This window comes from Callithrix jacchus, chromosome X, assembly GCF_049354715.1.
Source record: "Callithrix jacchus isolate 240 chromosome X, calJac240_pri, whole genome shotgun sequence".
Classification (NCBI taxonomy): Eukaryota; Metazoa; Chordata; class Mammalia; order Primates; family Cebidae; genus Callithrix; species Callithrix jacchus.
Window position 1 is genome coordinate 75,521,885 of NC_133524.1, and position 12,581 is coordinate 75,534,465.

Sequence of the window (12,581 nt, forward strand, 5' to 3'; positions counted from 1 at the left end):
CCCCAGTGTGTGATGTTCCCTTCCCTGTGCCTACGTGTTCTCATTGTTCAACACCCGCCTCTGAGTGAGAATATGCGGTGTTTAGTTTTCTGTTCCTGTGCCAGTTTGATGAGAATGATGGTTTCCAGATTCATCCACGTCCCTACAAAGGACATGAACTCATCTACTTTTATCACTGCGTAGGATTCCATGGTATATATGTGCCACATTTTCTTTGTGCAGTCTATCATTGATGGGCATTTGGGTTGGTTCCAGGTCTTTGCTATTGTAAACAGTGCTGCAATGAACATACATGTGCATGTGTCTTTATAGAATGATTTATAATCTTTTGGATATATACCCAGTAATGGGATTGCTGGGTCAAATGGAATTTCTATTTCTAGGTCCTTGAGGAATTGCCACACTGTCTTCCACAATGCTTGAACTAATTTACACACCCAACAGTGCAAAAGTGTTCCTATCTCTCCATATCCTCTCCAGCATCTGTCTTCTCCAGATTTTTCAATGATCACTATTCCAACTGGCATGAGATGGTATCTCAATGTGGTTCTGATTTGCATTTCTCTAATGACTATGACTAGTGATGATGAGCATTTTTTTCATGTTTGTTGGCCTCATAAATGTCTTCTTTTGAAGAGTGTCTGTTCATATCTTTTGCCCACTTTTGAATGTTTTTTTTTTCTTGTAAATCTGCTTTAGTTCTTTGTAGATTCTGGATATCAGCCCTTTGTCAGATGGGTAGATTCCAAAAATGTTTTTCCCATTATGTTGGTTGCTGGTTCACTTCAGTCATGAAATCCTTGCCTATGCCTATGTCCTGAATGGTATTGCCTAGTTTTTCTTCTAGGGTTTTTAAGGCATTAGGTCTTATGCTTAAATCTTTAATCCATCTGAAGTTAATTTCAGTGTAAGGTGTAAGGAAGGGGTCCAGTTTCAGCTTTCTGCACATGGCTGGCCAGTTTTCCCAAATGCATTTATTAAACAGGGAATCCTTTCTCCATTGCTTGTTTTTGTCAGATTTGTCAAAGATCAGATGGTTGTAGATATGTGGCATTGCTTCCGAGGACTCTGTTCTGTTCCATTGGTCTATACCTCTGTTCCACTGATCTGCTTCTCTGTTTTGGTACCAGTACCATGCTGTTTTGATTACTGTAGCCTTGTAGTATAGTTTGAAGTCAGGTAGCATGATGTTTCCAGCTTTGTTCTTTTTGCTTAGGATTGTCTTGGTTATGTGGGCTCTCTTTTGGTTCCATATGAAGTTTAAAGTGGTTTCTTCCAGTTGTGTGAAGAAGGTCAATGGTAGCTTGATGGGGATAGCATTGAATCTATAAATTACTTTGGGCAGTATGGCCATTTTCATGATATTGATTCTTCATAACCATAAGCGTGGAATGTTTTTCCATCTGTTTGTGTCATCTCTTATTTCCTTGAGCAGTGGGTTGTAGTTCTCCTTGAGAGGTCCTTTACATCCTTTGTTAGTTGTATTCCTAGGTTATTTATTTTTTTTAAAGACAGGGTTTCACCATGTTGGTCAGGCTGGTCTTAAACTCCCAACCTCAGGTGATCTGCCCACCTTGGCCTCCAAAGTGCTTCGATTACAGGCATGAGCCACCACGCCCAGCCTCCTAGGTATTTAAAAAAATATTTTTTTATTAGAGACAGGGTCTGTGTTGCCCAGCCTGGAGTGTAGTGATGTGATCTCAGCTCACTGTAGCTTGACCTCCTGGGCTCCAGTGATCCTCCAACCTTAGCCTCCCTGGTAGCTGAGATCACAGGCATGCATCATCATACTTGGCTAATTTTTTGTGTGCATTTTTTGTAGACACAGGGTTTTGCCATGTTGCCCAGGCTGGTCTCAAACTCCTGGGCTCAAGCAATATGCCCACCTCAGCCTCCCAAAGTGCTAGGATTACAGGTGTGAGCCACCATGCCCAGCTGATTCTAGTGTATCAATATCAGGACACCCTGGCTGAGAAGCACAACTCCAGGAACATTACATTTGTCACTTTGTTTATTTGTTCCAGAGTCACTGCTTATGTATTCAGGTGGGTCAACTATGTTCAGTAATATTATGAAATTTAGATTCTTACTTATCTGACATCACTCTTACCTATCTTAGCAGCTTACAGAGGCATCTGCTTTCAGATGTAATAAAATAAAAATTAGCTCAGGCCAAGAAAGTAAAAATATTCCGTCATTCAAGAGGATGGAATAACACACACATAAAGCAGCTGCAAAGTCCACAGGAAGTATTTTTCCCTTGCACACACTTCAGCTGTAAAATGGCAAAATATCCCCATCTTTGAGTAACTACTGTTTTCTTACTGAGGAATATTGGTCTTTAAAGTAATAGACTGCTTGCAATTACATGAATAAACATGAATATTCTTGCTTGGCAGATCTAAGTCACTCAATTTACAAGTATAATTTCTATGTAGCCTCAATTTACAACCAACGTACAGAGCTTCAAGTAAGAAGTTTTTGAAGATAAAAATCCCACATTTATGTTAACTTTGTTGTTTCCAAGGAAACAGAACCCTGGGTCCGCTTCACAGTTCAGACAGACCTGATGTTGACCCCTTTACACAGCCTTACACCGTTTTTAGCCTATCAAAACAATGCTTTGTTTAAATTTCACATAAACTCCACTGTTCTCCCAGATCCTACTACAACTCTACCTTTTCTTTGTTAAGATGTTCCATGGTTCTTCTGATATAGAGCCAATAAACTTTCCCCTTTCAGACTACAGATTCGTCCCTACCAGTCTTTAGTTGATTGGACTAGAGAGGATGACACAGTAATGATTTTCAAAGGATATTATGACCTGCATTAAAAGAACAACCCCAGCCAAAAGCTGTAGAGAGAACACTAGACTGTGCAAAAACAGACAAAATACAACAAGAAAGACTTATTGTAAAAGGATACTAAACAGAAGAACAATGTGTGTTTCAGCTACAAACTGGGCTTGGCTGCTTCCATGGATATAATTCTAGGAGGGAAAAAAGACAAAATGGAATCTTTAAGTATATACATTAAATGTCAGTAGTATGTTAACCCTAAAATGGGATATTTTAAACTATGAAATTATTAATTCACTTGATAAACCATGTGACATACTCTGGGTCTGTGGCATTCATCAGTAAGTTTGATTACTATAAAGCTATTTCTGTATTATCTATTCTCTATTTGTCTTTTCATTGTACTCATACTATGTTTTTTTTTTTGAGACAGGGCCTTGCTGTGTTACCCAGGCTGGAGTGCAGTGGAATGATCATAGTTACTACAACCCCAAAGTTCTGGCTGCAGTGATCCTCCTGCCTCAGCATCCCAAATAGATAGGACTTAAAGTATGCACCACCATGCCTGCTCAGCTAATTTTTAAATTTTTATTAGAAATAACATTTTGCTATGTTGGCCAGGCTGGTCTTAAACTCCTGGGCTCAAGCAATCCTCCTACCTCAGCCTCCCAAATGCTTGGATATTGTACTTATATTTTCAACAACAGAATATGTCAGAAAACTAGTTCTGTTTTTTCTTTTCTTTTTTGTTTTTCACAGAGATGGCGTTTCACTCTGCTCCCCAAGCTGGTCTTGAACTCCTGGCCCCAAGAGGTCCTCCCACCTTGGCCTCCCAAAGTGACAGGATTACAGGTATTAGCCACCACACCTGGCCCTGTTTTTTTTTTTTAAAGGAGATGAATCTTGCTATGTTGTCTAGGCTGGGCTAGAACTCCTGGGTTCAAGTTATCCTCCTTCCTCAGCCTCCAAAGTAGCTGGGACTGTAGGTGCATAACACTGTACCTGATGAGAAAACTAGTATTTAAGTGTACAAGACCATGAGGTACAGTAAGGTAGGCTCCATGAAGAAAGGAGCCTACCTTTTTCTTGTTTATCACTATATTTAATAATACTTAGCACAGGGCTTAGAAAAAGCTTAATCAATTTTTCTATTTAGTTGAAGCCTGTCTTTCTTTCTTTTTTTTTTTTTTCTTTTTTTTTTTTGAGACAGAGTTTTGCTCTTGTTACCCAGGCTGGAGTGCAATGGCGCGATCTCGGCTCACCGCAACCTCCGCCTCCTGGGTTCAGGCCATTCTCCTGCCTCAGCCTCCTGAGTAGCTGGGATTACAGGCACACGCCACCATGCCCAGCTAATTTTTGTATTTTTAGTAGAGACGGGGTTTCACCATGTTGACCAGGATGGTCTCAATCTCTTGACCTCGTGATCCACCCGCCTCGGCCTCCCAAAGTGCTGGGATTACAGGCGTGAGCCACTGCGCTCTCCCGAAGACTGTCTTTCATTCTTAGTTAGCTTGGTTAGAAGGACTCACCAAATGCGATAAGGCACTTCCCACTTGTAAGAGCACCGCATGGTCTTACCAATGATGGAAGCTTGTTAACACAGAGAGATTCAAAAGTCAAGACTAAATCTAGATCCTTCATATGCTGGCACTGTTCTCACAGGGTAATAATCATTGAGTTAACTTTGGTCTACAAAAGAAAGAAATCCCAGACTTCCCTTACCACATGTCCTGTGTGGGGATTCTTATGGGCATATGGTGGTCCTCTTATATGGTTCCACATTTGACCAGATGTCATAGCAAGCACAAAACACTAGGAAACAAAAAATAATAAAATATTCACGGTCAAACTGTTCTTACCTTGATTAGATAATAGAAATATGAAAATGTACATCTGTTTGGGTAAGACAGAATTTTTTACAGATAAATGATTTATTAACACTTATATTTCATCCCAAGGACCATAATTCGATAATACTTCAAAAGAAAAACACTGGCTGGGCGCGGTGGCTCAAGCCTGTAATCCCAGCACTTTGGGAGGCCAAGGCGGGTGGATCACGAGGTCAAGAGATCGAGACCATCCTGGTCAACATGGTGAAACCCTGTCTCTACTAAAAATACAAAAAATTAGCTGGGCATAGTGGCGCGTGCCTGTAATCCCAGCTACTCAGGAGGCTGAGGCAGGAGAATGGCCTGAACCCAGGAGGCGGAGGTTGTGGTGAGCCAAGATTGCGCCACTGCACTCCAGCCTGGGTAACAAGAGCAAAACTCCATCTCAAAAAAAAAAACAAAAAATACCCCACTGTTTTAAAATGATAACTATGCACACACAAATTTCAAAATTGAATACTAAAAAGGCTTTTTAGAATATTTTCTGGCCAGACATGGTGGCTCATGCCTGTAATCCTAGCACTTTGGGAGGCCAAGGTGGGTGGATCACCTGAAGTCAGGAGTTGGAGACCAGCCTGCTCAACAGGATGAAACTCCGTCTCTCCCAAAAATACAAAAAATTTAGCTGGGCGTGGTGACACGTGTCCGTAATCCCAGCTACTTGAGAGGCTGAGGCAGGAGAATTGATTGATCCCAGGAAGCAGAGGTTGCAGTGAGACAAGATGGCACCACTGCACTCCAGTCTGGGCAACAGAGCAAAAGTCCGTTTCCAAAAAAAAAAAAAAAAAAAGTAATATTTTCTGAACAACTAGAAATTTTCATAGAGATGACAGTCTGTCATTTAGGTCAAATAAAGGGTAGGTACAATCAGTTCCTTGAAGCTCTGGCCATCCTAATGGGATAATAAATGAAACAAACTGATTTTAAGACAGAAAATAAAAATATAAAAACTATTTTCCTCAGCTAAGAAATAAACAAAATGTTACTTCTCCTGTAAAAGCTTACCTAAAAATACATTATTAGGAGTTTTACTCAAATAACTTTTTGTCTTCTAAATTCACTCACCAAAGCTGCAAAAGCCCATCCAGTTTTATTAAAGAGAAATTCCATATTGCTTCTTCGAAGATATACAAGTCCACCAATAACAGCCAAAAGCAATCCCAGCATAAGGGGACCAGCATAATTTGGGGGTCTAATCACTCTAATCTAATGGAAAGGAGAGAAAAACATGTTAAAGTATAAATTTCTTTACTAATTCTGTGGGTCAAAATAAAATCTGAAGTGAAAGCAATCAAAATTAGTGTGGTTACTTTCAGAAAAAATAATCCTTTTATTTTATCCCAATCAAAATAGTCTATAATGTAACCTAAAATAGGACAGAATAGGTACAATATTCTATTTAACTACAACATAACATCTTTTAGATTAAGAAGGATTTGCCAAGTACAAATGGATAACCTGTGAACTTGAGAAGGTCGAAAGAGTGGTTTCCATACTGAATTTAACAGGGTAATAGAGGGTGTTTTGTAATTTCACTCATTCATCAGGATGATTCTGTTTAATGCTACTTATGAAGGGATTGCCAAACTACTACCACCACAGTGATATGGGGACAAGACTAATTAGGGCCTCCCAGTAAGATTCAAAAAGAAACTGTCTATAAAGTGAGGAAACTTACATTGACATCAGTTCTGTCTGCGATCCACCGGGCAATCTGCTCAGCTGAAAAACCCCGCACCTGCAACTCATACGTATCACCCCGTTTGGGTTTCCCTTTTGCGGGAAAGTTGATGAAAGTTGGAGCTGAATTCATGTTTAGCTGAATAAAAAGGAGCCCATGAAAATATACATTATCAGGAAAATAATCTTAATCACAGTTAACATCTTGAAATTTAGGCATTTTACAAAGACGAGGAGGCTTGGGTTTAGATAGGTTAAGTGATTTGATTTGCCTAAGGAGAGTGAAAACTGGTGGAGCCAGGCTTCAAACGCAAAGCTGCCTGTGACCTTAAGTATTACACCTGACTGACCAAATATACATTTATTAATATTTCCTGTGTTGTCTTCTCAAATATATCACCATGTCATGATGGAGAATAGAGGAATGTGATGCTCATCAGTAAACATTTATGAACCTTCTTAGAGTTGACTACTTCTGCATATAGCTACCATTTTGTATTGTCTTCCACTGCCATTTTAGGGCATTATCTTATTATCTTGGTTCCTTCAAATTGAGAATGCACTCTATTTGGAGCTTACCTGAGCTTACATAAAATTATCTTAGTGCTCATAAATGTATTCATTTTGCATAATCTCTGAACAGATTAAAATATCTGTGGTATGGCAAAGTTTCCATTCTAATGGAGTAAAATACAGGTTTCTTAGCTAGGAATGTATATTTGGTCAGATCTTTTTGACATATATGTGTATATACCACCAGAAAACATATAATATTGCTATCTGTTTTATTTTAACATAAATGGTACCATATTAATGGTATAATTCTGCAATTTGCTTTAATTCTACCATTTTTGAAAGATCTATGATATATATATACACATATGTATGTGTATATTACATGTACACGCATATACATCACTTATATGCACTTGCATTTATGTAAATGCAGGTGCAAATAAATATATAAAGCCAACCTCACTCTCACAGTTATTATGCTGTTGTTGGACTTAGAGAGTTTTTTTTCCTTTTTATCAACTAAAAATTATGTTGCAGTGAGCATCCTTATGCTTATCTCCCTATACCCATGTGAAAGTGATTCTCTAGAAATGGGATTGTTAGGTCATCATTTTTAAATTAGCTGGGTGTGGTGGCTCACACCTGTAATCCCAGCACTTTGGGAGACCAAGGTGGGCAGATCATGAGGTCAAGAGACCAACCTGGCCAACATAGTGAAACCCCATGTCTACTAATAATACAAAAATTAGCTGGGCGTGGTGGTGCGTGCTTGTAGTCCCAGCTACTTGGGAGGCTGAGGCAGGAGAATTGCTTGAACCTGGGAGGGGGAGGTTGCAGTGAGCCGAGATCACGCCACTGCACTCCAGCCTGGTGACAGAGTGAGACTCCATCTCAAAAAAGAGAGAAAGAAACATTTTGAAATTAAAATGGATATAGTGGCCAGGTGTGGTGACTCATGCCTGTAATCCCAGCACTTTGGGAGGCCAAGGCAGGTAGATCACTTGACTCTAGGAGTTTGAGATCACCCTGGCCAACATGGTAAAACCCCGTCTCTATTAAAAATACAAACATTAACCCGGTGTGGTGGTGGGCGCCTGTAATCCCAGTTACTCAGGAGGCTGAGGCACGAGAATCACTTGATCCCAGGAGGCAGAGGTGGCAGTGAGCTGAGATTGTGCCACTGCACTCCAGCCTGGCAACACAGCAAGATTCTGTCTCAAAAACAAAAACAAAAACAAAAAAACCATGGATATAGCCACATTGCCCTCCAAAGTGGCTGTGCCGAAATACACTACTACCTAACAATGTAGTGATGTATTCATTTCCCTACATCCTTGCCAAAAATTGATCTGATGTGTGAAGACTGAACTTTATCATTATGGTACTACTAATTTGTGTTTCCCTGATTACTAATAAGATAGCTTTATAACAAATAAGTTATTTGAAAACATCTTTTTGTTTTTTGAGAAGGAGTCTGACTCTGTTGCCCAGGCTGGAGTGCAGTGGTGCAATCTAGTCTTACCTCAATCTCCACTTCCTGGGTTCAAGTGATTATCCCGCCTTAGCCTCCCGAGTAGCTGGGATTACATGCATGCACCATGATGCCCAGCTACTTTTTTTCATATTTTTAGTAGAGACAGGGTTTTACCATGTTGGCCAAGGTAGTCTCAAACTCATGACCTCAAGGAATCCACCCGCCTCAGCCTCACAAAGTGCTGTGATTAGAGGCATGAGCCACCACACCCAGCCTGAAAACATCTTATAGCCCAATGACACAATCAACAGAGTGAAAAGAAAATCTGTGGAATGGGAGGAATTATCTGCAAATCATTTATCTAATAAGGAGTTAATATTCAGAATAGTTTGGGTACAGTGGCTCATGGCTGTAAGCCAGCACTTTCGGAGGCCAAGGCAGGTGTATCACTTGAAGCCAGGAGTTCGACACCAGCCTGGGCAGCATAGCGAAACCCCGTCTCTAATAAAAATACAAAAATTAGCCAAGCATGGTGGCACATGCCTGTAATCCTGGCTACCTGGGTGGCTGAGACATGAGAATCGCTTGGACCTGGGAGGCAGAGATTGCAGTGAGCCGAGATTGTGCCACTGTACTCCAGCCTGGGTGACAGAGTGAAGCTCTGTCTCAAAAAACAAAGAAACAAAATACAATAACAACAACAAAATTTATAAAATATAAAGACCTCCTACAACTCAGCAACAAAAAACAACTTGATTTAAAAATGGGCAACACACACACACACACACAATAGGCAAAGAACTTGAATAGATTATTTCTCCAAAGAAGATACACAAATGGCCAACAAACACATGAAAAGATGTTTAACATTACTAATCATTATGGAAATAAAAACCAAAACCACGAGATACCAACTCACTAATTAAGATGGCTATTATCCAAAACAAACAAACAAAAAACCAGAAAACAACAAGTAGTTGCAAGCATGTGGAGAAACTGGAACACCTGTACACCATTGGTGGGAAAATAAAATGGTGCCTCTGCTATGGAAAACAGCATGGAGGTTCTCCAAAATATTAAAAATAGAATTACCATATGATCTGGCAATTCCACTTCTAAGTGTATAACCAAAAGAAATGAAAGTAGGTCTTACAGAGATAATCTGAATACTCATGTTCATAGCAGCACTGTTCACGATAGCCAAAAGGTGGGAGCAACCTAAGTATCCACTAACAAATGTATGGGTAAACAAAAGAAGGTATATACATACAATGCAATATTATTCAGCTTTGAAAAGGAAGTAAGTTCTGACACATGCTATAATATGGATGAATATTGAGGACACAATACTAAGTGAAATAAGTTAGTCACAAGAAGACAAACACTATATGATTTCACTTATAGTAGGTACCTAGTCAAATTCATAGAGACAAAGTAGAATGGCAGTTGTCAAGGACTTGGGGAGTGGTGAACTGAAGTTATTTAATGGCTATAAAGTTTCAGTTTTGGAAGATAAAATAATTCTGGAGATTAGTTGCACAACAATGTGAATGTACCTAACACTACTGACCTGTATGTTAAAAAAATGGTAAAGATGGTAAATTTTGCATTATGTATATTTTGCCACTACTAAAAATTACAAAAAAAAAAAAACCCCACCAAAAACCCTTGTAGACTTTGAAATTCCTTGGAGGTTAATGAGCCAAAATAAGATATACTATTTTAGGTAGGTATCACTTTTCATACATGCTTAGCTTTTGTATACTATGGCATGTGACACTGTTACTTGGAGAAAGATTTGAATCTCTTCCACAGATGGACACACTACCATCCCTATACCTTTAGCTCTAAAATCTAGTTCTAAAATAGGATAATGGAAATTAATATTAAAAACTACTCAAGGTAAAAAAGTGTAAGCAATAAAAACAAAAATAGGATTGCTGTGCCCCAACTCCCTCAGGGCCTGTGTTGCGGGATTCCCTGCTGCTATGAGCTTCCTCAAAAGTTTCCCGCCGCCTGGGCCGGCGGAGGGGCTCCTGCGGCAGCAGCCAGACACCGAGGCTGTGCTGAACGGGAAGGGCCTTGGCACCGGTACCCTTTACATCGCTGAGAGCCGCCTGTCTTGGTTAGATGGCTCCGGATTAGGATTCTCGCTGGAATACCCCACCATTAGCTTACATGCATTGTCCAGGGACAGAAGTGACTGTCTGGGAGAGCACTTGTATGTTATGGTGAATGCCAAATTTGAAGAAGAATCAAAAGAATCTGTTGCTGATGAAGAAGAAGAAGACAGTGATGATGATGTTGAACCTATTACTGAATTTAGATTTGTGCCTAGTGATAAATCAGCATATGGTATGGAGGTGGATACCACACCAACAGTTGCTGGATAGTTTGAGGATGCAGATGTTGATCACTGAAAATGATATATGCAGATTTAAGATTCTGCTCCTAACTATAGGAGAGAACTTGGTGCCTCTTCCACTCTGGAGCGAAGTTGATGAAAATCTTTTTCCTTTTCCAAAACCCAACCTGAACCAGTTCTTTCTTGAGACAGATTATACTGAGACAAGTTGTCACCAGCAGAACATAGATAATCTGACCTTTATTAACTTGATGAATTAACTTAACCAAGAGGGTATTTATAATTGATTATTTACCCCAAAACTTTCTGTGTCTGGGTACCCTCTGAGTAGGCCTATAATTCCTGCCTTCACTGTATCCATCTTCTATAAGCTAGCAGATCCATCTGTGTGGTGAAAATGCACAGGAGCGTGGTGTAGGTAGACTGGGTGGGAAAGAGAGAGCTCCTTTCGCCATGTTTTACTAGTCTGCTCTGTTATAACCTCTTAGGTTATATCCTTTAATTTCCAACCTTTTAGGTTAGTTTCTGTAACAGAACAAGTGAGTCTGGGATGAAGTCCTCAGAGTACTTCAAGTGGTAATTGTTTTGTTTTTGTAATAGCTTAACAAATAAACCTAGGTTTTCTAAAAAAAAAAACAAAAAAAAAAAATAGACAAATGGGACTATATTAAGCTAAAAAAGCTTCTGCACAGCAAAGGAAACAATCAACAAAGTGAAGAGACAATTTGTTTAATGGAAGCAAATATTTACAAACTATTCAACAAGGAACTAATATCAAGAATATACAAAAAAATCAAACAATACTAAAAAGAAAACAAAAATCAAAAAAATTCAAATCACTCAACAGTAAAAAAGCAAATAATCCCATTAAAAAGTGGGCAAAGGCAATGAATAGACATTTCTCAAAAGAAGACACACATAGCCAACAGGTGTATGAAAAAATGCTCAACATCACTAATCATGAGGGAAACACAAATCAAAACCACAGGGAGATATCATCTTCTCCTAGGTGGCGTGGCTATTATCAAAAAGAAAAGCTCCTTTTCTGCTGGTCTGTCTGTATTAAAAAGAAAAGCTCATTTTTTGCTGGTTTGTCTACTGCCTCCTTGCAATGTGTTTTCCTACTTTCTCTAATAAATCTGCTTTTCTTTACTTCAAACCACCAACCAAAAACTGGTGAGTATGTAGCTAGCAAAAGGGAACTCATGGCCAGGCATGGTGGCTCAAACCTGTAATCCCAGCACTTTGGGAGGCCGAGGAGGGCGGATCATCTGAGGTCAGGAGTTCGAGACCAGCCTGGCCAACATGGGAAAACCCCATCTGTACTAAAAATACAAAAATTAGCTGGGCGTGGTGACATGCGCCTGTAATCCCAGCTGCTTAGGAGGCTGAGGCAAGAGAATCGCTTGAAACCACAAGGCGGAGATTGCAGTGAGCCAAGATCTGTACTCCTGCCTGGGTGACAGAGCAAGACTCTGTCTCCAAAAAAAAAAAAAAAAAAAAAAAGGAACTCATACACTATTGGTAGGAATGAGTGAGTGAAAAGGAAAAGAAATCAGTATATCAAAGGGATACCTGCACCTGCACCCCCATGTTTACTGCAGCAGAATAGCAAAGATATGGAATCAACCTAAGCATCCATCAACAGATGAACAGATCAAGAAAATGTGGTGTTAGGCTGGGCGTGGTGGCTCATGCCTGTAATCCCAGCACTTTGGGAGGCCAAGGCAGGTGGATCAGTTGAGCTTAGGAGTTGGAGATCGGCCTGGCCAACATGGTGAAACCCCATCTCTATTAAAAATATGAAAAAATTAGCCAGGTGTGGTGGTGCATGCCTGTAATCCCAGCTACTTGGGATG

At 39.8% G+C, this 12,581-nt stretch overlaps 1 protein-coding gene and 1 pseudogene across 2 annotated transcripts in view; one reads left to right on the forward strand and one right to left on the reverse strand.

The window, feature by feature from the left end:
• MAGT1 (magnesium transporter 1) overlaps positions 1-12,581 on the reverse strand; it is an 83,610-nt gene that overhangs the window by 22,638 nt on the left and 48,391 nt on the right. The window contains exons 4-7 of one of the 2 annotated variants that reach the window (XM_008989524.5): positions 6,366-6,506; positions 5,753-5,893; positions 4,521-4,610; positions 2,926-2,989 (exon numbers count right to left, since the gene is read on the reverse strand). In XM_008989524.5, the coding sequence (XP_008987772.2) occupies positions 2,926-2,989; positions 4,521-4,610; positions 5,753-5,893; positions 6,366-6,506 (436 nt within the window). The remainder of the gene's footprint in view (positions 1-2,925; positions 2,990-4,520; positions 4,611-5,752; positions 5,894-6,365; positions 6,507-12,581) is intronic. The other variant, XM_078363605.1, reaches the window with a different exon arrangement.
• Positions 10,294-10,890, forward strand: LOC103790284 (methylosome subunit pICln pseudogene; annotated as a pseudogene).